Source organism: Tubulanus polymorphus, unplaced genomic scaffold (assembly GCF_964204645.1).
Source record: "Tubulanus polymorphus unplaced genomic scaffold, tnTubPoly1.2 scaffold_57, whole genome shotgun sequence".
NCBI lineage: Eukaryota > Metazoa > Nemertea > Palaeonemertea > Tubulaniformes > Tubulanidae > Tubulanus > Tubulanus polymorphus.
The window spans coordinates 54896-81000 of record NW_027437464.1 but is presented as its reverse complement, the minus strand read 5'-3'; the positions used below and the strand labels follow the sequence as shown (position 1 = coordinate 81000).

General features: G+C 40.1%; 2 protein-coding genes and 1 pseudogene across 9 annotated transcripts in view; 2 read left to right on the top strand and 1 right to left on the bottom strand.

Moving 5' to 3' along the window:
- Positions 1-647: 647 nt before the first annotated feature.
- On the bottom strand, positions 648-2458 carry LOC141914637 (uncharacterized; annotated as a pseudogene).
- Positions 2459-11545: 9087 nt separating this feature from the next.
- LOC141914636 (uncharacterized) lies at positions 11546-12843 on the top strand. The gene is made up of 5 exons (XM_074805891.1): positions 11546-11860; positions 11988-12148; positions 12363-12546; positions 12660-12683; positions 12755-12843. The coding sequence occupies exons 1-5, from the start codon at positions 11639-11641 to the stop codon at positions 12758-12760; spliced, it is 597 nt and encodes a 198-aa protein (XP_074661992.1). The 5' UTR covers positions 11546-11638; the 3' UTR covers positions 12761-12843.
- Positions 12844-20111: 7268 nt separating this feature from the next.
- The window catches only part of LOC141914630 (uncharacterized), a 46920-nt gene continuing 40926 nt past the window's right edge, over positions 20112-26105 (top strand). Inside the window, exons 1-5 of one of the 8 annotated variants that reach the window (XM_074805885.1) lie at positions 20112-20493; positions 21442-21609; positions 21801-24030; positions 24221-24343; positions 25040-25153. The gene's annotated coding sequence lies outside the window, so the exon portion shown is untranslated. The other 7 variants (XM_074805882.1, XM_074805884.1, XM_074805887.1 and 4 more) reach the window with 7 other exon arrangements.

The following is a 26105-nucleotide window of genomic DNA, read 5'->3' as shown; positions in this document are numbered from 1 at the left end:
GTGGCAGTTGAGCATTAGCTCTTGACGCAAAGAGATCAATCTCTAACTCTCCAAAATAATATATTAATTGATTAAAGACCTGTGTATTGAGCATCCATTCGGTTTGGTCATGAAAATGCCTGCTCTCGAAATCTGCATCTACATTGAGATGCCCTGGTATATGTGCTGCTGAAATCCACAGCTTTTTCTCTATACACCATTCCCAAATATCTAATGCCAATGCATTAAGCTGGGGTGATTGTGAACCCCCCATGTGGTTAATATATGAAATGGCAGTAGTGTTATCCATCTTGAGAAGGACATGTACGTTATCCATATCTCCGCAAAATGACTTCAGTGCTAGAAATCCAGCCAAGAGTTCTAGATAATTAATAGAGTCTCTTCCGATCACTATATCATATGGGGTCCACCTACCCCCTGTTTTATTACCCTTCATAGATGCGCCCCAACCTGCGAAAGAAGCATCTGTAAAGATTTCAGTACTAGGGTTCTCTCGAGCAATTCTCTTGTGCCCTGTGGGAATTTCTTTAATACACCAAGCTAATTCCATCTTAGCCTGTTCAGATAAGCTCATATTTGCATCATAACTACCTCCTTGCATTCTTAATGCTTGAATTTTTTCTCTTTCTGTTAACCGGTAGTGGAGTTGCCCGTACTACATCCCTGGTAATGCTGCCACCAAGAGCCCCAGGGTTCTTGCCACCATTCTGATAGCAACTGTGACATTCTGTAATAAGAAAGTACAACATTCTATGATACCTTTCTTTCGTCTATCTGTGAGCTGCACAGTCATGAGCAGCGAATTTATAATAAACCCAAGGTATTCTCGTTCAGATGCCGGTTCAAGTTTAGATTTTTCATAATTGATAATATATCCTGCTTCCTCTAGGGGACTTGTGGTAGCATTACCAGAAAATGAAGCTTGCTCATCCGAAATCGAGATAACAATCCCATCATCAATGTAAGTTGAGATAGTAACACCCATTTGTCTTGGAGCTGAAAAGACGGGCTTGCCTATTTTTGTATAAACCCGAGGGCCTGATGCAAGTCCATTCGGAATGCACGTAAATTGATAAAGTGTATCCTCGAATTTAAATCGTAAATATTTCCTATCCTCAACTGCTACTGGAACACAGTAATATGCGTCTTTAATATCCACAGTTTGCATAAGACAACCTGTAGTAATCAGTTTGACGACTGATTCAAATGTATCCATCTTAAAATGATGGTAAGCTATATTCTCATTTAAACGTTTCAGATTGAGGATTACTCTAAATTGACCTTCTTCCTTTTTTGGTCTGATAAAAATATTCGACAAAAATTCGCCGTCTGAATGACATGTTGTCTCTATAATTCCTTTTTCCTGAAAGTTCTTAAGTTCCCCACGGATAACTATCCTTTCACTTTCAGAGAAATTAAGTTCCCTAAATATGAATGCCTGCCGTGGGAGCTGTAGGCTATTAAACTCTAGTTTATATCCATAGACTGTGTCCAAAATAAATTTATCATACGTAAGCATCCTCCATTTATTCATATAATGCCTTAAATTTCCGGCTATATATTTGTTAGTAACTGTTGGTGGGTTAGTAAAAACAGGGCTTACCTGATTTACTGATTTTTCGTCATTTTCTTTCCGTAAAGACTGTATTTCGACTGGTTTGTCTGACTGGCTCTTCCCCTCGGCCCGAATGCGCCACTCATTCGAGCCCGGCGAAAGTTTAAATTTCTATAGTTCCCAGCACTGTTATAACCACCAGACTGTCCGCCTCCCCTTCCTCGAGAAAAGGAGAATTCCCGGCCACGAGTAAAAACTGAGCCTTGACGAATGTGGGATCCGACTTTGTTTACATCTCGGATATCCTTAACCGTTTTTTCAATATCACCACCGAAAAGTTCTTCGGTGTACGGTAACGTCGCAGAGCATAAATGCGCATAGTCTAAGCTCTGGTTTCAAAAGTTCTCTTCTTCTCAAACACAGTCCATGAAATCCATGACCTAGAAACGCAAGTGCGTTTGTAATTTCATTAAGACAATCAGTCCCTGTAATGGGTCGCATCTCAAGTTTTGAGCTCCTTTGTGCTAAACATGTACCTGCTTTAGCAAAACAGTTTTGAATGACTTGCATTCGCGAGTCCAGAGATGTCGCTTTAGCCGATGCTATTTCCCAAATCAATTGATTTAATCTAACCTGACAGAGTGTCTCGCAATTTTCCGGTCTGTCATATTGTTGAGCCAACGATTTATATGCATCTTCGTCTATTCCATCACGAAATAGCCTATTTACGATTTCTGCTAACTCACCATCCACTGCAGTAGATGTCTTATCGGACTTTCTCAACTTCGATCGAATACCGGCGTAGAGTGCAGATGAACTCGACGCTTCAGGTTCAATTATGGCCTTTTTTCCAGGTGGCTGACACTCATGAGGCTGATTATCCTCATCGTCAGAACACGACATTGAGTGTGGGTTGTAGAACTGTGTAATGAACAAGTCCTGTTCAGAAGAATAATCTTCGAACTCCGGGTCTACACCGGAATTCCACATAATATCCACCTTACTTGCCAGTTCCTTCTGCGATTGCGCAATCGATTGCATCATCGATTCAATCTTCTTCAAACTGTCGTCCTTATTGTTATTATGATCATTAATCGTCAGCCTAATCCCTTCCTCGGTCGGGCAGCCGACTGATTTTTTCTTCGAACTATTGGGGTGATAAATTAGTAGTTTGCATAGAGGGAGGGAAGCCAGAGTTCAGGGCAGTGGCTGAAGTTAGTAAACAAACTACGTAGATGCTCACGTCGCACACAAGACACTGAATAGAAGATAGGTGAAAGTGACGTGAGTATCTGCGTAGGGTTGCTGGTTATAGCGGCAGCCTTGAGCTCTGGTATGGCTAGGAAGTAAACAAGTAATAAACTCGTGACGTATAACATATGTAGAAGTATACGTCACGAGTAACATGAAATAAGATAAAAAGGGAGGGTCAGCACAGTAAGGGGGAGAGAGATGCTAGAGTGGCGGAGAAGCCTAAAAATGCGAGCTGTAGGAAGGAATAAGAATTGTGCGGGAAAATAAAGAAAGAACGTAGACCCACGAGAAGAGTTGTTATTATTCCGGAGTCAGAGGGATATCACTTATCGGATTAATCGGAGCCAACAACGACAACACGAGGGGAGAACGCAACGTGGCCCCCACAACAATTGGTTGAGAAACTCAACCCCACAACATTGTTGGAGAACCGAAAGCAAGCCCACAACATTGGTGGAGAACAGTGGTGTATCCTGCACCTCTCGCTGCCAAGCGATCGTGTATATTTGGTGAGTGAGCAGGGGTGAAGTAAAAGTGTAAGATGAACGTTACATTCCGTAACCGTTATAATTACATGAAATACGGGCCGCTACCGCGGGTTAAGTTGAAATATTGCGGATAACTCGATCTGTGTATAAAAATCATTCCCGTCTGGATTTAATAGCTGTTTGTTTGTCTTATTCGAGAAATATGTAATCTTCATATCGTCAGATTCAGTTGAAATGAATTATAGAGCTTCCAGTGCGGAAAGTAGTTGTTTCTTTCCATATTTAAATTAATTGAATTATCCGATTTGGTGTGGCGTTTTCGTAAGATCGTGTTTTGGACACTACGTTTTACATGGCAGCAAATTGAATTTACGACTCCGAATTTAGATTCGTGTGAATTAACGGACATAATGGCGTTCGGAAACGAAGTGATTCTGCGATCATAGCGCGATAAATGAAAAACAGTGGAGTATTAGAGGCATTATACAAACGCATTTCATCATCGGACAGTTCATAGATCTGCTACGGGAAATCGACCTTGGAGACGTTCAACGGACTACGATTGCGGCTTATAGTAATTGTAAATAATATGATATGTATTTCTGCATGTTTTGATTGCTTTTGTAGAATGATACTCAGCGTTTTTAAGTTGCTTGTGTGCTGGGTTATTGTATCTACGTAGATATAAATATGCACTACGTAAATCTTTTATAGTTTGCTAAATTTGCTGGATGGTATTTCGCGAAAGAATGATTTATTAGTCTAGGTAAACCACTTGGTTATCAGTGTAACGATAAGTGAAAGCGCTCACTGCCTGTATATACCTAACAAATAACTGTGGTGTTTATGTGGTTTTAAGAAATATAATGAGTATCGCGAGTTAGTATAGAATATGTTTATTGTGCAAAGGTTAGATTGGGCGCTCAGTGGTGAATCTTACCGGAGGGGGTTTGAATAGAGTAGTTTATATGAGATGAATTAAGGTGGACAAGGGACCTGGATGAAGAGTAAGGGATGCTCTAGGGATGGTCCGGATTAAAACGGGGGATTATAGCCCGAAGGAATAATTCTGAAGATCCTTTGAAACAGTATAATGTTTAGTGGCTAGCCTCTGGGAAAGATTGGATATATATGTTGGACATTATTAGGGTCGAATATCAAGAAATACCAAATGGGTGATTCGTCGGCCGGTTCCCTATTTATCCATTGATTTTATTTTACTCCGGTAAGGCGTGACATGGGGGATGATACGGAAATGAGAAATGCCACGATACAGCTATTTGTTAGGTATACTGAAATGGCCATTCAGGGGATTGGTTTTTTAGAAGTAAAGGGTTGCTCATTGCGTAATACAATAAGTATGATAAGTATTATTCGGTAGATTGGGTATCTTAACTGAATGGTCGTAGATTGCAGGGATGTGTGAGCGCTATGTTTTTTTTCCGAACTTTCAGTCCGTCTTGACCGGTTTATATACAGGATGAGGCGTCGGCCGTTTTACATGTGGGGTTATATCCCCTGATTTGCGGGAAGGAATTAGAACAATTCGAATATCAGATGTGGGTGGTTTGGAAGACCATAGGCCCAGGAGTTAAAGTTAATTTTTGAGAATCGGCTGTTTGAATGGCACTGAATGAGTAGTGTCCAGAGGAATTTTCCCTAACTTTTGGGTGATGCATCTTAATGAGTTTTGTGGTCACTTTATGACATCCTTCCATAAATATATGGCGGCCTGTCTGTCTATTTCAACGGTTCCAAGCCGCAAATAGCAGTTCATGTTATCCCTGCCTAGACTACGGATAAATGTGCTTTCTGAGGAAATGGGTGGGGACTAGCAGCTGACATCTCAATAATGCGAATGTACGCATGCGGTATATTCATTTTTGGTATGTTTTGGCTTACCTTTATGTTACGTACACATAGAAAAATTATTATGAAATTGTTTGTGAATTCATTGTTGAGCATGTATGTTGCCAACGTGTGCTGGGCACATAATAATCAACTAAATGATGTATCTGGCATCTGTATTAATTTACGTCGTTGATTGGGGTCGGGACAGGTTTGACAAATCATCTGATATCGGTTAAGGTAACGGCTGATAGTTTGGACAGTGGGAAATTGACGTGTTTGCAATGGTAATTTTAAAGACAAATTAGGCTGCACACACTGATTATTTTTTTGGTAAAGATAACGAGAACGAGAAGAGTCAGAAAGTTGAAGTGGTTGGTCATGTTGGTGGTTGGTGATTGTCTATGAAAGCTATTTGGGAAGTTGTGTTTGATATGTTTTTTTTTGCATGACTACAATTGTATAGGCTTGTTCTCATTAAATGTAAGATCAATATACAGATGTACATGCCTCATAATTGTTATATATTACTGATGAAAAGAGTCTCATATTTGATATTTGTAGATGATTGCTTTCCCTTAGATAAAGTTCGTGTGTTAAGTTTATAAGTATTTAGAAATTTTTTTTGGCTTACCGTAAAATTCTATGGGGTCCATGTAGGTCTCGTTGATGAATAAGATGAACTGATGATGAGTGGGGTGTGTTGCTTAGTTTAGGTAGAAGTTATGCGGGATGGGATAATAGGGGAAAGGGTCAGAAATTGTGATTTATGGCTACTTTACAGGTGTTGTAAATTGATGTACGGAATGGTGGTTGTGTATCATTAGTCTTGATGTTCTGAAGGTTTTGTGTAATTTTCATTACCCTGCGACTGGCTTTAAGTTGTAAGAGATGTTGCTTATAAATGATGTTCTGAAGCCTGTGCACTTTTGAAAAGATTTTTTTTTGTGGGGAAACTACAATAGGGTCTTGTGACTTTTTGGCGATTGGGGACCAATCGTCTGGGGAGGAGGATAGTATTGGGGTGATAAATTAGTAGTTTGCATAGAGGGAGGGAAGCCAGAGTTCAGGGCAGTGGCTGAAGTTAGTAAACAAACTACGTAGATGCTTACGTCGCACACAAGACACTGAATAGAAGATAGGTGAAAGTGACGTGAGTATCTGCGTAGGGTTGCTGGTTATAGCGGCAGCCTTGAGCTCTGGTATGGCTAGGAAGTAAACAAGTAATAAACTCGTGACGTATAACATATGTAGAAGTATACGTCACGAGTAACATGAAATAAGATAAAAAGGGAGGGTCAGCACAGTAAGGGGGAGAGAGATGCTAGAGTGGCGGAGAAGCCTAAAAATACGAGCTGTAGGAAGGAATAAGAATTGTGCGGGAAAATAAAGAAAGAACGTAGACCCACGAGAAGAGTTGTTATTATTCCGGAGTCAGAGGGATATCACTTATCGGATTAATCGGAGCCAACAACGACAACACGAGGGGAGAACGCAACGTGGCCCCCACAACAATTGGTTGAGAAACTCAACCCCACAACATTGTTGGAGAACCGAAAGCAAGCCCACAACAGAACCAGCAGAGCTCCGCGAGCTACTGCGTTTTTTAAGCTCTGGCTTTTTCCCGCTAGCTCCCGAAGAGCCGCCATTATTGCGGCTTCCTGCTGCTGTGTTGTTACTAGCGACCGCGCCTTTGGCGCGATTATCTGAACACGGTGCGCTGTTCATATCGCGAGAAGTGTTTAAAACACTTCCCGATTCTTTATTATCCATGTTCCACGAACACAAATCGTATAATCTGCGATTATACTGCGAAAATTAACGAAATTATCCGCAATAATTTTTAGAGCGTTCGCAAAGCGAAAATGGCGCTCGTGCAACTGAGTGTTCGGCGCATGCGTGCATATCTCATTGGATCCCTACTAGTGAGACCGAAACGACGGAGAATTAGGCCATGCAAAAAAATTGCTTGTTTCTCATCAGTTTCATTTTCTGCGCTCATCAAAAAATAGTTTGTCAGTGAAAAACAAAAATAAAATGCGCATCGCACATGCAGAAATCTTTTTTTGTTCCCCTTTTTTGAATAAGTAAAACATTCCATGATAAACAACCTGATCACACTTTTTTCATGGTTTTCTTCATGGTGGCAGTTGAGTATTTCAGCCTGAATTTTCCCCATTTGATAAATAGTTGCCCTCGTTACTTTTTGAATTTGGAATATGCCCTTTTGATTTCATCTTTTTTTAAAGAGAGGTAAAAATAAAGACCTGTCCCCCTCGTCACGGCATTTTTGAAAATGAATAAATTAATAGCAAAAAAGTATTCAAAGCGGTGATGCATGTTGCAACAGCGGTTAATAGTGCACCGGCGTTGCACTCAGATCTATTGATTTCTGAGGGTTAAAGTGTACGGTTTTGTTCATTGTAGCAAGAGCTGGATTGCTTTTTTAAACCAAATAAGCAAATAAGAAAATCAGTTTAGATACAGGCAATTCAGTATTCACATTAAAACATGTGTTATGGTTCTTTTAACTTACTTTCTTTAGTTTGCAAGATGTAATCGCCTCCGTCGAAATGGGACTTACACGCGGTCGTCCATGCTTTCGGAAGCCAACCGGGCTCACCCCTTTTCACAGCTTGAATCCACCGTATTTTTAGTTGTTCGTCCTTTGGAAAACGATGACCACCTTTTCCGACGCATCTGGGTACACAACAATGGCCTGGCATTGAAGAATTTCGAGCTATTGACGCCTTTTTAAATGTATTGTGTACGATTTCTATTGAATTGTGCAGCCACTTCAAGGTTTGTCAGTCGTACTATCATCGCGCGCCTGCTGACGGGATAGCTGGAGTGCCGGAGTCCCATCGATTAAGAAAAGTACACGCACATCGGTTAATCCGTATCACTATAGAGGGACTGACCAATAGCCAAGATTATTACCCAATTATTTCATAATCAATATGTATATATATTCTACCCATCTGATTTAGGAATTGGACAGAAGATACTGTCTGCTTGACTGCTGAAATGGGAAATTAGTAAGTCGTAAAACAGCGGAAGGCCATAAAAAGAAAAAAAACACATCAAGAGATACATCGAGAAGTCCTAACTAAACAAATCAAGGTATATGAATTGCTCCTTCCGTATTTCGGTTTGAGTTACAGTGGAACCTCTTTCTAACGATTATATGGGACATTCTACAAAAAATGTGAAATTTATGTGCATGCACAATTGATAGATACTGATTGGTTCAAATGGTGACATTGAACCAAATAACTATTGACGGGAGACTGTTTGACACATTTAGCAATTGTTTTTGACCTTATGACCCACCCGCTTAATATAAGGGGACCATTTACCCCCCAAATGTCTTTGGAGTTACTGTGTGCAGTATTGTGGTTTATTCATTCGCAGATTTCCTAGCTGTAATTCAATCATAGTAAAATCACTAATCTTAATGGTGATATGTCCCTAGGTGTGTTATTTAAGGAGATATATTTGTTTAAGATACATCGACATTCCTTACCTGTAAAAAATTACTTTAATTTATTGTGCTAGATAAAATGTCTTTGGGGTTACTCACCTCAAAAAATCAACCTGTGGCAAGCATATATTCATTCAACCATAAAGTTTTGGCGGGACAGATGGCGCTTCTTAAACCCGTACAGAAAGAAGGAAACGTGGAAATTTCTGTAAGTTCATGTTTTCCAAAAAATCTTTATAAATGTCCGGGTTTAGAACTGTGAAAGTTAATGCTGTCTTTGGTGTTATCAATATAGCTTCGATAGAATTCATTTTTAAGTTTACAAAATAACTTTGTACATATTATTGATTGATTAATATAAAGGTTTTCTCAGAATCATCACGCCTCCATTAATACGGTGCTGCATTAGGTGCATTCTCGTAGGTTTTGTCCTCGGTGTAGACTGTCTTTGGGGTAACCGAAATACAGGTTGATATTGGTAACACCAAAGACACTAGGTAACAACAAAGACACAAAAGATAGATCTTGTTTTCTACTGGCCTTTTCTAATGTGTTTTAATAAGCAATGAAAAGATGTTAAAAATATTTTTGAAATTAATTAGTCTTATTATATATTTCAGTAACTTTCCACAAGGCATACCGATTTTATTGTAAGGGAGCCATGCCTCTCTCTGCAAAAGAAAAAATGCGGCGCTATAGGGAGAAACGAAATGCTGATCCGCAGCGCCGAACTCAATATTTGGAGGATCGGAAACGAAAATACAAAGAAGATAAACTCTACACGCCAATTGATCATTTAAGCGAAAGGGAGGCAAGGAAAACTCGGAGGAAGTGGAGACAGGGCTGCCAACCCTCCCGAATTATTCGGAATCCTCCCGATTTGCGTGAAGAAATTCCGACGATACGATCGGGTATACAAAATTCCGATTTTTTTTCCTTTTTCGGCGATGTCCAATTTTCCACCCGCCAGCGCGTTGTAACACAATATGATGACTTGGTAGAACAGAATTGAGTAGGTGGGGAATATATATGCACGCGCGCGGCGGATGAGTGCGTCGCTATATATACTGTGTACGTGGGTCAGGCGATAAACAGCGCTGTGTGTGTGTGTGCGTGTGCGTGTGCGTGTGCGTGTGCGTGTGTGTGAGAGTAACTGTGTTATTGATTTTATCTACGCGTGGCGCACGATTATTTCGTAGTAGGAGAGCAGCCTCTTAATTTGTTTCAAGAATCAAAATAAAGTTCATTCGTTTTAAAATACGTTGTTTTAAATCATTCTTGTGAAAATATTATGACATGTGGCAAAATGTGATTGTTATTGTCAAATTGCTCTGCATCGTTTCGGAGAAGAATTGGTTTACTGCGGTAATTAGCTCGTTTTCGCAACGCGATGAGCATTCGAAGATCCGGGTTAGATTTCAACGTGTGGACTCGTTATTTGTGGTTGAATTGTTTCGGTAAGCAATTGCTTTGTTAGTTTGAACCTTAATGTTGTCACTCTTGTATTAGTTTGATTTAAAAAGATAATTTAAGATGCTTTTGAGCAGTGCATCTCAAAGTCAACTTTTAGTTCGCATATTTGGCAGATGGCAGCACCATCGAGTTGCATGTAGATTTAGAGACTTATTACTGTTTGTATCTTTCAGGTCTGTACGTGGAATTAATGCTGGAAATTAACAGAAATGGATTTATTTACTGTCACTGAAACAGGATCTGAAGTTGAAGACGAAGAACCTTTTCCCTCCGATGTTGGTGATGACACCAATGACGATCGTGAGCCTCCTCCGAAAAAAACCAAAGAAAATGAATCTAGTAAAACGAAGCAGAGGTTTAAGAACGAATATTCTCAGAAATATTCTTTTATTAAACCTAGTTCGCTAGGCCGTTATTACGCATACTGTGATAGATGTGGTTCGCATATCAACATATCGCATGGTGGCCTTAATGATATAGAAAAAAAAACATTTTTCCACAACTAAACCCAAGTCAGCAGCTAATGTGGAAAAAATCTCGAAGTTTTTTAGTACTTCGCAGGAGAAAGAAAGTTTGATCAAGGCTGAGACATTATTCACAGTCTTTGTGGTTATGAACAGTTTACCTCTCGCAGTTTCCGATAAGGCTGGGCAACTATTCAGAGATATGTTCCCTGGCCATCCGAATGCTACGAATTATAAATGCGGTCGCACCAAAACAACTCATATTGTGAATGCGGTTGCGACTGATATCGTGTCATCTACTGTATCGAGATTGAAATCATCTCCCTTTGTTCTTGGTGTATACGGTTCTACGTACAAACAAGAGACATATTATCCAATCGTTGTGAGATATGTGGATGAACAGTTAGAAACAAAATTGGACCTGTTAGTTAACCCAATATGGAATCAGTCGCACACAGGAGAGGCAATATTTAATATAATCAAAGCAGAAATAGAAGTGAACGCTATACCATGGGAGAATCTACTTTCGCTTGTGAGTGATAACACAAATAGCAATGTTGGAAGACACAAGGGTGTAATAAAATATGTTAGAGATCACCAAAAAGAGGTACACCTCGCTGGATGCGTTAATCATTTGCTCCATTTAGCATTGAAGAAAGGCCTGAATACAGCCATTAAGGTAACTAAGATTTTACTTTTGATTTCATTTTCAATATGTAGTAATTTCACCATCTTCTAATTTTCATCAACTGATAGGATAGCCTTATTCGTTCAGCTTACACGTGCTGCCTTATGGTTTACACATAATCAAATGACATAAACTCAATAAAGTTAAAGTTCTAGAAACTTGTAGTTGCTATTCTGCTGTACCATTGTTATACTTTCATCGTTTGAAATCGGTGCGCATATCTTTTGTTTACAGCCTTTATTTGACTTTGATGATCTATTACGCCAGCTGCATTGGTATGTAACCAAAACGAGTAAAAGATCTGCAAGTTTTCAAACCATCCAGAAGGAATGCGGCCTGCCAGATCATACGATACTGAAGCATGTGGCTACACGCTGGCTCAGTATGGGCCCAGCCCTTAGCAGGATGCTGGAACAATGGGAAGCGCTGAGGAGATATTTTGCGAAAGAGATAGGCCATGATACTGATGGAGATGATGATCAAGAGTTTCTCGACGATTTTGATGATGGCCCTGTCACCGCAGGAGCGATAAAAACTAAATTACACAAGTTTTTCCAGAGACGCACATCAAAACTATACACTGCATTTCTGATTAAAGCGATCTCGGTAAGCATTATATCACCAAGTCATAACCCTAAATAATTAGGATTGTAAACTTTTTTGTGTTTTATAGGGTCTTTCTTACTGATAAAAGATTTTATTTCACAAGCTCTTATGATTTCTTTTTTTACAGGTGTTTGAGAGCACAAATGGATACCTTGAAACTGAAAGTGCATTGGTTCACAAAGTGAAACGAATTTTGGAGCGACTTATGTACAGACTACTTCTCTGTATATGCAAGCCAGCAGCATTTAACCAGGGTTGTACACCTTACTCAATCGATTTCACCTCAAGGTATTTTTCATCCATCCAGTGTCATTGTAATTCCTTTGTAAGTGAATAAATTTTTTTCACTGGAGTAGATTCTTTTAGGCCTACATAAAGAAATGTAGTGAGTTTCATTTGCATTACACTACTTCTTCTGCTGTTAACTATTATTAATGCTGTCTGATGTAACTTTTATTCAGCTCCTTGCATATGTATTTATGATAATTTTCTTTACCCCTAGGTATAATATAAAAGACAAAAAAGACCTGTTCATAGGGGATGAGGCTCGGAAATTGGTGGAAACAGTCACTGACGAAACCAAGAAGAAATTCTATCAGGATGTTGTGAAGTTTTATTCAGCTGCCTGCACCTACCTGAAGGAGAAGGTGAATCCAAAAGACCAGCCTCTTTGGAGTCATGCTGAGGTAAAATATTCATTGAATTTGAGAACTCAAAAGAGTATTTATTCTTTCGTAATTGTATTGTTTCATAGACTTATCAACTTTTGTGTAACGATTGATAATAATAATTTTTGTAGGTAGCTGATCCACTGATGCGTAAGGTTAGATCATTCCAGTCAGTGATATACTTCATGGACAGATTCCCTGTAATTCTTGGAGATATTGTTTCTAGAGATGACTTGGAAATCGAATATGCTGACTTCCAAACTTTGCATGATGATGATTTTCCATCTGGTTTCCATAGTCCACCAGCAAGGGCCGATGAAAAATCAAAAGTAGTGACTGATGAGACATAATGGAAAATCATACATAAGATGTTGGATGATGTTGGGTCGATACGTTTCAGATTGCTGCCAAGGGTGATGTGTCATATATTGCTTGTACCAGTCAGTAATGCTGGCTGCGAAAGAATTTTTAGTTTCGTAAGGAAGAACCGTACGGATTCAAGAGCAGCTTTGGGTCAGAAGACCTTGCAGTCACTGATGGTTATGAAAACATCCACACAATGCAAAGACTTTCAACCATCCTCAGATTTGCTTAAGAAAGTGAAAAGTGTGACATATAATGCTTTGAATAATATTGATACAAACTAGACAATCTGAATGGTGACTTATGTCTCTGGTCTATACTGACTGACTCTTGTCTCTGAAAAAAATGTGAAAATCTCAAATTAGTAGAGTTATCAGTATTCTGGAGTTAAATCTAAATTAGATTTCAATAATAATAGTTGATTTGAATATTTTTTTATTTTAGCAAGATGAAAACAGAGTTGAAATTTGACCCATGACTGTAGTTGTATTTAAGTTAGGCAATCTATGTACAGTATGCCAGGACAGTATTTCCATTTTAAGGGTTTATATTGCAATCTGTCACATGACAGCTGTATAGTGTTATGTAATTCGTTTGACAATTTATGCCAGTTTTATGTTCTTATTTTTAGTCTATTGTATATTTTTGATAAACACTGTTGATTTTTATCTTTCATAAAATAATAAAGAAAAAATACATTCTGTAGAATTTGCTGATTTTTTATTTTGCTAATAGATAATTTCATCTTTCATAAAATAATAAAGAAAAAATACATTCTGCAGAACTTGCTTATTGGTTTACCTTTGTTAGCGATATGAAGTTGGCATTGAGCCAATTCATGTAAAATCGCGGTACGTTTTTTTATGTGAGCATTTGTTTCATTGGTTCTCGGCTTAAACGATGTATAATCGATGCGATTGAAGACATGGCGAACCTCCTAATTGAAAGCAAAATATTCCTACTTGGAAAAGTCACAATTTCTTCGGTTTCGATATATTCCTATTGAAACCTTCAATATTCCTAATTAATCTGCCATTCATCCCTAAATGGAAGTTTGAAAGGTTGGCAGCCCTGTGGAGAAGATCAAAACGTCAATATCGAACTCAGTTAAAAAGTCGAAATGAAATCCTCACTCCACCAAGTACCCCTGATAACCCAATTCCAGGGCCATCAAGGTAAGTTTATAGCACCAACATTTCACCTAACGTTTTAGATACAAAAATAGAGACAGAGACTTTTAAGAGTATTTTCAAGATGATCTGCTCTATATTTCCAGAGCTACTTCACAGCATAAAATCATGCGTAATAGCAGTACCGATCTTCATGTTTGAACGACCTTCATGCCGACTTTTTAACTGAGCAATACAACATATTCATCATTAAGACCAATAAAAACATAATTTCGTTGTATTTTCAGGCAATCCCAACAAGGATTGAGAAGTCGACGAAAGGCTTTGACAGACATGAAACGTCAAAATGAAAAGTTAACTGAACAATTAATGAAACAAAAACGAAAGTGCAATGCCCTACGAATGAAATTAAGTCGACTTAACAGACCTTCAGGCCCAAGTACGCCGAGAACAAAAGCTAGAATGTTGCTGAAAGAAAATGACAGAAATGCAGTGAAAAAGCGTTTGACGATGTATTATGTGCTGAAGGATTCACTCGCATCAGAGTACCGCAACAATAAAGAACATCGTAAAAAAGAACTTATCAAAAGAAAGTATTCGTTGACATTCATAAGAAAATACAAACTTCTCAGTCTTTTTCGAAAAGAACTTTCGTTAAGCAATAGAGTGTTAGCTACTGAGAACTACCCAAATAATGTGCGCCGGAAATCAGAAAAGGCATTGCAAACTAGGGAAACAATTAGAAGGTATTTTGAAAGAGATGATGTAAGCATGACTGCTGGGAAAAAGCAAACGATAACACTCAAGAAACTAAAAAAGCAACGTCGAATCCTCAATGATTCCCTGCGCATTCTCTACGCAAAATTCGTTTCGGAGCATGGTTACGTATCTTACAGTTACTTTTGTAGGCTCCGGCCATTTTGGGTGCTCCCTCCTACCTAGAAAGACAGAGAAACGTGTCAATGTAAAGTTCACGAAAACATGCGTTATATGGTGGAGAAACTGCATCAAATTGGTATAATTCCCGAGAAAGATCTGCACAGTGTTTACAAGGATCTGGTGTGTGATGAGAAGAGCAAGGCCTGTGCATATGGTGAATGTAAAAGGTGTGTCCATTTTAGCGTCACCAAAATGCGCATGCCAACCACAGAAAACGTGACTTATGAAAAATGGGTGTCTAAAACGAATAATTACGGATCGAAGATTGTTGCGAAAGAAATGATATCGGCAACTGAAGAGGAATTGATGGTTGAAATTGAATCATTTTTGGAAAGATTTAAGCGGCACATTTTTAATATATTTAACCAACTAGCTGTATACAAATCTCTGCGGGAAAACCTGAAGGAAATTTAAGCATTAATTCATTGTGACTTTTCTGAAAACTATGTTTGCAAGTACGCTACAGAAATACAGTCAGCACATTTTGGTGGCTCCCACGCTTAGGTGTCTTTGCACACTGGTGTAGTCTATCTGAAAAACCAACTTGGAATGTCATTTTGTACAATTTCCGACAACACAAAACATGATCCTGTTGCGATCTGGTGCCATTTGAAGCCAGTATTAGAAAAACTGAAAGCAGATCACCCACAGATTTCACATCTTGAAATATTTAGCGACGGACCGACAACTCAGTATCGGCAGAAGGCGAATTTCTTTTTGATGACAACAGAGCCAAAAAAGTACGGGGTTCAACAGATTCGTTGGCATTTCTTAGAATCTGGCCATGGAAAGGGGGCCGCCGACGGTATTGGAGCGGCCGTTAAAAGATCAGCTGATGCGCTAGTAAAAGGCGGACATGATATTCAAGATGCTTTTAAAATGTTCCGGTTATTGAATGAAGGAAAGTCTGCAGTGAAGCTATTCTTCGTTGATGGCAAGAATATTGACAAAAAAGCCACCACTTTTGAGCAGGAACTTACAAAAAACCCTTTGAAACCTGTACCGGGAACAATGAGGATACACGAGATACATGTAGTGTCGGAAGGAGTGATAGCTGTGCGTGATATAAGCTGTATTTGTTCCTCTGAGAAAGTTTGCCAATGTTTTGGGCTCCATACAGAATCTTTACTGAAAAACGGAAAGGCTGAGCAACCATCAAAGACATCAAGCGCTCAACTAACTGATAACAGCAGTAATATTGTCATTATAAAGGAGTCTGATGTAGGTAGATGGTGTGTTGTCCAATATCATTTTGATGGGTACTTGTATCCTGGTCAGATAGTTTCTGTAGATGAAGAAGATGGGGGCTGTGAAATTCGCTGTATGCACCGAAAAGGTGTTAATAAATTCTACAATCCGCCGATAGATGATATTACTTATTACGACAATAGGGATGTCATAATATTTACTAGAGAACCTGTTTTAGATGCAAGGGAAAGGTTTTTTTCACTTGAAAAATCTATTTGGGAAAAGATCAGTCATTTAGAGTAATTGTTTCAATTCAAATTAATTACTGTACGCTTCGTATAATTTTTTAGTGTTTGTAGAGGAGTATGTTTTAAAAATTTGTGAAAACTTTTTATTTGTTGCAATGTTCAAAATTGTTATTTATTAAGATGTGAATGTTTGAAAAGTAAAATCGTTTCAAGTTTAATCTGTTCAATGAATCCACCTTTTATGGTACATGGTTAGGTTCGTGAAATGTCTTTGGTGTTACCGTTCGTTTCATAAATTTTTTTCAGTGTTTTTATGTTTCAAAAAATTTGTAAAAAATGTTATATAATTTGTTTTAATGTGGAAAAATGTTATCTATTTAGATGTGAATGTTGGAAATGATCATCTTTGAGAAAAATACATTATCGTTTTATCAAAATTAAATCAATACTCCTATGCTTATACGGTTAGGTTCTGTGATGTCCTCGGTGTAGTATGTCTTAGGTGATACCGGCCAGTCCTTGGTGTTACTTATAGGAAGCCTGTTGAAAATACATTATCTGAAATCTGTTCGCCTACTATAGCTAAAAATGGCAATACATAGTAAATGTCATATAGAACAAGTATTTTGACGCGGTTTCTAATTTATTCTCAAATTTTCTAAAATAGCACTAGTTACAATAGTTTATGAGAACCACATAATCAAAATGATGCCAGATATTCATTAAAAAAACTTATTAATAACATCATACACGTAATACACTAGTAATCCAGAGCGAAATTTTATTTTAAAAATTCCTGAAAGTTTTTTCTGGTAACCATATTGTGCAGTAACACCGAAGACTCGGATCGTCTGGGGGTGTGTTGATGCTCATGCACATCACTTATGCAAAATGCCCAAGCAGGGAAATTTTTCCCAGATGTAAGCGTACGTAAGAGTATAATTTTCTCCAATTCTCAAATGATTTCACTATTTAAAAAATTATATTATTTTAGAACCCGAATTTCACAATTTTTGTAGAATGTCCCATATATTAACATTGGAACTGAGGCCATCCCAAAATAATGGTCGGTTTACAGTATCCCGACCGACCCGACTTCAAATGTATTTTTGACGCCTTATGAAACGTTACCATTATGAAACCTAAACAATGCTAACCATTCAGCGTCATTTTACCAACGACAACCGTAAATCGATGTGCAAAGCGTCACAGGTCTATGTGTACACATACAAGCTTTTTGGCAAAATACTATTGACTAAGATCATGGACGTATAAACTAGACGTATCGGCCCCACTCCGCGCGGTTGCGCCACCGCGCGGGATTTACGCGAAGCAGCAGAACACAAACATGGCCACTCTCTCAATTTTCAATGATAGAAATCGTGTGTGCATTTAAATTGTTTCGGCTGTTAGGGGTTTAAGGCACAATATAAGTTGATGATGTGATATGGCGATGTTAATTAATGATAATTCCGCAGTGAAGCTAGTCACGAACGGTGCCGATTGAGTGTACAGCTGCCAAAAACACTGAAATGTGCGTAGTTGCGTAACTATTTGCAGTGAATTGCAGACGAAACATGAAGCCTTAACGGCCGTTTAAAAAAAAGATATACCAATCGCAATTGTAAAATAAAAATGAGATAGAAGTTAAAATTATGGCCATTTCTAAAATGTTATTACTAATTTTTAGTCAGTGCGGAACGTTCAGTTTTCCAACAATAATGATGGGTGGTAGGTAGTCATGCAATTCAAGTCATCATTTATTACACGTTACTTCCTTGGGCGAACTCTTTTATCAGATCGGAGAATCCGTTTGCCTCCAATCGTACTCTTTTATTGGTCACGTGACTTTTTGGAGTCTCCGAAACCTCCTTTCTGTCAAGGTGGTGTGATTCGGATTTTGTGTGGAGCCAACCGGAGATTTCGGACGGAGACTTCGGAGGTCATAAAAGAGTACGCCCATTGTGTTGAAAATCTCGCGAGTCCTGGACCAAACCCCAATGAACAATGTGATCTGTGTGCTGGCCACAAATGCACACAGATCACACTACACTACCCATTACACACTCCAGTACCCACAGCTTTCATATATCCATCCAAATATTTAATGTCTTTCTTCCTGGATACGTCCATGCTAAGATGTAGAATGGCTTACTAGCTAGAATAGCTGTGATTATATAATGACCTCTATTTGAACGTCGAAATTTTATGTTGCATTGAATATCATTAGAAGACGTAATTGTAATAGTAAAGGATGTATGATTATATCAGAAGCGGCAGGCATAAATAGAAATAATAAGTAAATCGGATTATTACACTTGGCAGGTATGCGGAGATGCATATACATACAACTGTGAAGGGAATGGCATAGGTGATAGAGTTGAAAATGATAGTGGTGATGGTGGTGATGGGGGAGATTATGGCGGAGATGGTGGAGATTATGGCAGAGATGATGTTGATGGTGGAGATGATGATGGTGGTGATTATGGTGGGGATGATGATGGAGATGAAAGTGAGGAAGATGGAGACGAGAATGGCGAACAAGATAATGAAAATGAGGGTTATGGTGCAATAATGCCGTTAGTGAACAGACTAGTGCAAAACGTCCATCAAGGTGGTGAAATCACATTGAAAACGATGTTTGGGATACTTTCCAGATGGTACGTCAAGTATCCGAATACATCGAAAGAAAATTCAATCCAATGCTTCAAATAGTTAAAGCATTCTTACCGCAACCCAATGCCATACCCAGCAATCTAAAGGTTTTAGAATGAATGATCGATAAATTGTTTGGGAACATAAATTCAGAAAAGTGTGCATAAATGTATGCAAAATGCTAACAAACGATATCGTGGAGTGCCCACATTACGGCAGGAGTAGAGACGAAGGTCAAAAATTGTATTGGATGTCAATAATACCATACATTAAAGGTAATAAAAAACTAGAATTTACGATGATAGGCCCTAGTATTCAATTATTTCTTGAGCATTTTTTATCATTTCAGTACTTTTCAGTGTATTCGAATTTGGCAGGAGAGCTTCCGCACACGGAGGAGGTACGTTTAGAGATGGCGACCGAATATACACTTTACATCAGACCGAAATGTGGAAAGAGTTATACGCTAACGAATTCGAAAATGAAAACAGACATCTGGCGCTTTGCTTGGCATTTGATGGCGTGAATGTTTTTGAAAACGGTTTGGCCTATAATCATCAAATTCCTGAATTTACCACCACATGAACAAAAAGCATCATTAGGGATTACCCCTACAAACAACCTGAAAAATGTTAATGGCAACCTAGAATCTCTGATTGCGGAATTAAATACCTTAAGCAACGGAGTAAACGTTACAGACTGCGTTGAAAATGACAATCTTCTTTTGAAGGTATGTTTTCTACAGATGGTTTTCTAAATACAAGGCCGGAGTACTGTACTGAATATAAATTCAAACTTGTAGGCAAAATTGTTATTAGTTAGTCAACAGTGATTACCAGGGACATACGACCTTAATACAACACAAAGTAAAAAAGCTATAACAGTTACGTCAAAATGCAAGCATCCTGGTATTCTATATATATATATATATATATATATATATATATATATATATATATATATATATATATATATATATATATATATATATATATATATATATATATATATATATATATATATATATATATATATATATATATATAGTTTTATAAACGCCAACTTATCGGGACATGCGTGATTCTGAGACTCGGAGTATTGGGGCCTCTCTGTCGTATTGGGTCATTTTCTATCTATTGGGACTAGGACCCAATAATTTTGGCCCCAATTATTTAGCTGATGTGGTTAGCACCCATACATTATTATATCGTATGTGGCAGAAACGCATATTGGGTCGTTGAGTAGCGACACAACACCCCTCTGGTGGTGAACTCCGGAAACGTTATGTATGATTCGACCAATCAGATTTGATATATATCTATCGACCAATCAGATTGATTCGTATGACTCGACCAATCAGATTCAAGGATCACATCAACGTGGCGGCCATTATCGTCGTTTCGATTCGGAATTATGTTTAGCGTTTATGCACGGCTTGTTGGGTAAGTACTATTGATAAATGAAATCTTTTTGCTCGTATCAACTGAGTTAGTTACCTAATCGTCGGTGGTAAGCTTTTTATAATCGGATGGGCTTATATCAACGTGTGGTTTGTGAAAATATCCGATCGTGAAACTAAACCACTGACAGGTTAGGCTATCGTTAACTAGCCTAACGTTAACAATAGATTCATTGAATGTTCTTTGAATAATTCAATTCAGTAGGCCAATTCTATGTCACTGAACAGTTGCCAAACAATACACCCATGGACCGTAGTAGGCCTAAACAAACCGGACATATTTGGGGCGACTTTTACTCTTGATTTCGTTCGTTTGGCATGATATTTTAATTCAGGCTTTTAGGCCTACCGCAGGTGTAATCAGGTCGGCACCGGTAGTCCAACACAGTCACAGCCAATTTATCTTGGGGGTGTGATTGTGAAGAGATAGGCCTAGGTCTATGGTGGAACTTTTAGGCTTATATTGGATGGCATAACTAAGGATTCACATCGGAGTGCTCCGTAGTTAGGAGTGCTCCCTAAGCCGGCTTTTGGCAGTAGTTAGCACAACTGTGGAGTCGGAGAAACCAATATGGCATCTCATTCAAAGAGCGGCTGTAATTCAAGCCCAAACTATTGACATTTTGACCAAAAGAAAGTAAGATTTTTGGCTAAAAGTTACTGATTTTTGTTTCCCAAAAAATTTTTTTTCCATTAGGCCTATTTTCCAACTTTTTCAGTATGGGCCGTTTTCATCCCTGATCATGTATATATTTTAGCTACTACACAATTGCTTTAGGCCTATAAAGTAATTCGATAAGCCTACAAGTCGTGTGGAAGATTCCAATCAATCCGCAGTTGAACCACATGGAGAGTCTTATGACAGATAGGCCTATGAGTCAGCTTGCCGCAACCGATGGTAAATCAGTTTAGTTATTCCATATCTTTTTAGCCCACTTGGAACTGGTCTAGTACCTAGCCGTTGGTTGTAGGGAACCGGTATTCGGTAACAACGACTGGTATTCAGACTAACTTGGAACTTAAGACCTTAAGTTGATTTTATTGGGAAATATAAGACCAAGATCTAGTAACGTGTCGTATACGGCTGAGTGTTTATGTGGTAGGTAGTTTAACTTGTACAGTCGGGTATTGGATGGTGCTGCCATCTTGGGTCCGGATGGTAGTCCGCAGGCAGAGGGGAGTCGTCTTCCAGAGTTGTTTAGCCAGTCGAAAACTGGTTGTTCGGGGAGACAGTCGTAATAAAACTACTGGCATATTCTATCAGTCTATGCTTTTTATTTTAATCTCTAGTTCTCAGGAGCAGGAGTTGGAGTCTTCCAAGGCGGAGTGTGCTGGCGTGTCCACCGTACACGTCCGCTGAAATAGTCGCTACTGTTCGTTCCTCAACGAGAGGACCGACATCCCTCGACATCGATCGTGCGAGAAGCTCGCTAAGGGGGCGCTGCTGTTTGTCCCTCAACGAGAGGATCGACATCGATCGTGCGAGAAGCTCGCTAAGGGGCGCTGCTGTTCGACCCTCAACGAGAGGATCGACATCGATCGTGCGAGAGGCTCGCTAAGGGGCGCTGCTGTTCGACCCTCAACGAGAGGATCGACATCACTCGCATCGGTCGTGCGAGAAGCTCGCTAAGGGCGCGCTGCTGTTCGACCCTCAACGAGAGGACCGACATCGGTCGTGCGAGAAGCTCGCTAAGGGCGCGCTACTGTTCGTTCCTCAACGAGAGGACCGACATCGCTCGACATCAATCGTGCGAGAAGCTCGCTAAGGGGGCGCTGCTGTTCGACCCTCAACGAGAGGATCGACATCGATCGTGCGAGAAGCTCGCTAAGGGGCGTTGCTGTTCGACCCTCAACGAGAGGACCGACATCGCTCGACATCGGTCGTGCGCGAAGCTCGCTAAGGGCGCGCTGCTGTTCGTTCCTCAACGGGAGGATCGACGTTGCTCCAAATTGATCGTGCGAGAAGCTCGCTAAGGAGACGCCGCTGTTCGATCCTCAACGGGAGGACCGACATCGATCGTGCGAAAGGCTCGCTAAAGAGACACCGCTGTTCGATCCTCAACGGGAGGACCGACATCGATCGTGCGAGAAGCTCGTTAAGGAGACGCAGCTGTTCGATCCTCAACGGGAGGACCGACAGCGATCGTGCGAGATGCTCGCCAATGGCGCGCTGCTGTTCGACCCTCAATGAGAGGACCGATGTTGCTCCAAATTGATCGTGCGAGAAGCTCGCTAAGGAGTCGCCGCTGTTCGATCCTCAATGAGAGGACTGACTTCGCTCGACTTTGATCGTGCAAAAGGCTTGCTAGGGAGACGCCGCTGTTCGTTCCTCAACGGGAGGACCGAGATCGATCGTACGAGAAGCTTGTTAAGGAGACGCCGCTGTTCGATCCTCAACGGGAGGACCGAGATCGATCGTACGAGAAGCTTGTTAAGGAGACGCCGCTGTTCGTTCCTCAACGAGAGGACCGACATCGCTCGACATCGGTCGTGCGAGAAGCTCGCTTAGGGCGCGCTGCTGTTCGTTCCTCAACAGGAGGACCGACGTTGCTCCAAATTGATCATGCGAGAAGCTCGCTAAGGAGTCGCCGCTGTTCGATCCTCAACGGGAGGACCGACATCGATCGTGCGAAAGGCTCGCTACAGAGACGCCGCTGTTCGATCCTCAACGGGAGGACCGACATCGATCGTGCGAGAAGCTCGTTAAGGAGACGCCGCCGTTCGATCCTCAACGGGAGGACCGACATGGATCGTGCGAGATGCTCGCTAATGGCGCGCTGCTGTTCGACCCTCAACGAGAGGACCGATGTTGACCGATGTCTCCAAATTGATCGTAGGAGAAGCTTGCTAAGGAGTCGCCGCTGTTCGATCCTCTACGAGAGGATCGACTATGATCGTGCAAAAGGCTTGCTAGGGAGACGCCGCTGTTCGTTCCTCAACGGGAGGACCGAGATCGATCGTGCGAGAAGCTCGCTAAGGAGGCGCCGCTGTTCGATCCTCAACGAGAGAACCGACATCGCTTGACATCGTTTGTGCGATAGAGACGTGTCTACCGTTCACGTTCGCTTAAGAGAATGCCGCCGTTCGGTTCTCAACGCGGGAACCGACGTCTCTCGACATTGTTCGCGTGGGAAAGACGAGTCTAGTGTCCTCAACACGAGGGCCGACAACGACCGATAACGTTTGTGTAGGGAGTTCACTGAATTAAGCACTGTTGTCCGTTCTCAACGCGAGGACCGACGTCGACCGACATTGACCGTTTTACTGTTACAGAGAGTGGAAGTAGAAGGGGACGTCTTGGCAACAAGTTCCGGGCAAAAGCAGAACGACCCTGAACAGCAGCCGCCGGTCCCCTAAGAGGGATTGGAGTGTTTCGGCTGCGACATTTAGTTCCGCTATTTAACGTACATTGTCGCTGATTGGCTGATTTACGCCGCACATGCGCACGGAGGTGCGCAACTTAGAAAATTCAAGGAAAGTGTAGAGAAAATAGAGCGGCTAGAGCGAGACTCAAACCCGGGCAAGTAAATTACTAGCGCAGCGTCATCCCACTAGATCACCGAGCTCGTGAAAACCAACCGAATGTTTTCAGATGCAAGATGGCCGTTCTGTTTCCTATTTTGTACCAAAAAAATGTCAATTTTGGCCTCAATTTCAACTAGGCCTACTACTCAATTGCTTATGCATGTTCATATTTTTTATTTTCATAGGAAGATGGACCACCACGTTCGGTACGAGTCGTGCAGAAGATTCCAATCAATCCACAGGTTAACCACATGGAGAGACATGACAGATGAGTCAACATGACAGATTGACATTGACATTTCCACCAAGTACTAACTAATCACCTAAAAGGACCCATTAGGCCCAATGTTTGTTAAAGTCTATCATATTGAATGTATATAATTCATCACCTAGGAATCCCCAAATTGAGGGAAATCTATGATAGAATGTATTGTTATTACACAGCAAACCCACAGTTAGATTGGTCTGGTAAAATCTATCATATGGATTATTATGTACTATAAGACAAAGGACCCAATAGGTCGGTACAATCTATCATGTGGAATGTATTAGTTATTACACAGGAAACCAGCTGTTTGATCGACCCAATAGATAGGTACAATCTATAAAATGTAATAGGCCCATTATCATTTATAGAAATATATTAATGTAATTGATTTAATGTATTTATATACATGTATCTACCCTAGATACATCTTGTACCCAAAAACTGAGCTTGGTCAGAATCAACATGGTTGACTGGTGGCCATTTTTGTTCGCTGAAATCAGCACTTTCCTACTCATTTTTGAAGTTTTCAAGGGAATTTTGAAGACACTGATCGAATTACCTTGATCTATCAGATCGTGTACTCGAAGGTTCCATCAGCATGAGAGAAATTTTGGGTCAATCGGATGCAAGATGGCCATCCTGTGACCTTTTTTCGTACCCAAAAAATATCAATTTTTGTCTCAATTTCAACCACTACTCAATTGCTTATGCATGTTCATATTTTTAATTTTCGCAGGAAAATTGACCACCGAGTTCGATACAATTGGTGTGGAAGATTCCAATCAATCCGCAGTTGAATCACATAGAGAGAGTCTTATGGTAGATACGAGTCAACTTTCCGAGACCGATGGTAAATCAGTTTAGTTATTTCATACCTTTTTAGCCCACTAGGGACTTTAGACCGAAAGTCGATTATTTGGGATATTTCTCTAAAACTTTTGAACACATACTGTAGGCCTACCTGAATTTGATCATCATACTACCAGTGAAACTGGTATATTGTGGGTTGACTGTAAATCAATTTTAACAATATGTTTCTGTGCCTACCATTTGAAATTATAATCAAATCATCAAAAATCAATGGTTCGTAGGCATGGAAACTCAGGACGCATATTGTTAGAATTTCAAAAATGGCTTATTTTTAGCCTACTTGGGAGTCCCAGCGGGCTATTGCGTTCACTTTTCGTCCGTCCGTCCGTCCGTCCGTAGACGGAATCCAGTAAGTTTTGAAGACGCTTCAAGGTAACGTCTTGATATTTGGGTTACACGTGTATCTACCCTAGACACATCTTCAGCCCAAAAACTGACCCTGTCAGAATCAAGATGGCTGACTGGCAGCCATTGTTGTTCGCCAAAATCAGCACTTTTTACACATTTTTGAACTTTTTGAGGGAAATTTTGAAGACGCTTCGATCAATTACCTTGATCTTTCGGATATATATGAATCCCCCCAGGGCCCATCAACGAAACAAAAATTGGGTCGGTCGGACTCAAGATGGCCGTCCTATGACCTTTTTAGTGCCCAAAAATGTTAATTTTTGCCCGAATTCTGAGTCCTGTAGCTTCCTACTGGTTTACCATTTCTCAATGCAATTTGTGATGGGTATTCTTTGGAAAGGGATGTTTTATACCTCAGACAGGTATTTTTCATCAGCCAATTATGACACAATTGGCGGCCATCTTGGTGTCACCAGTACTCATTCGTAAGTGGGAAAAAGTTTTTCCACATTATATTGATACCTAAGCGTATTTTGCTACCACAATCAATTAGAAAGTTGTAGCTCATAACGTGTTCTATGATT

Bases quoted from the DNA above. Each gene is read 5' to 3' on its own strand.
- LOC141914636 (XM_074805891.1), top strand. From the start codon at position 11,639: ATGGGCCCAGCCCTTAGCAGGATGCTGGAACAATGGGAAGCGCTGAGG. The intron at 11,861-11,987 runs GTAAGCATTATA...CTTTTTTTACAG, and splicing joins TTCTGATTAAAGCGATCTCG to GTGTTTGAGAGCACAAATGG. The intron at 12,547-12,659 runs GTAAAATATTCA...TAATTTTTGTAG, and splicing joins CTCTTTGGAGTCATGCTGAG to GTAGCTGATCCACTGATGCG.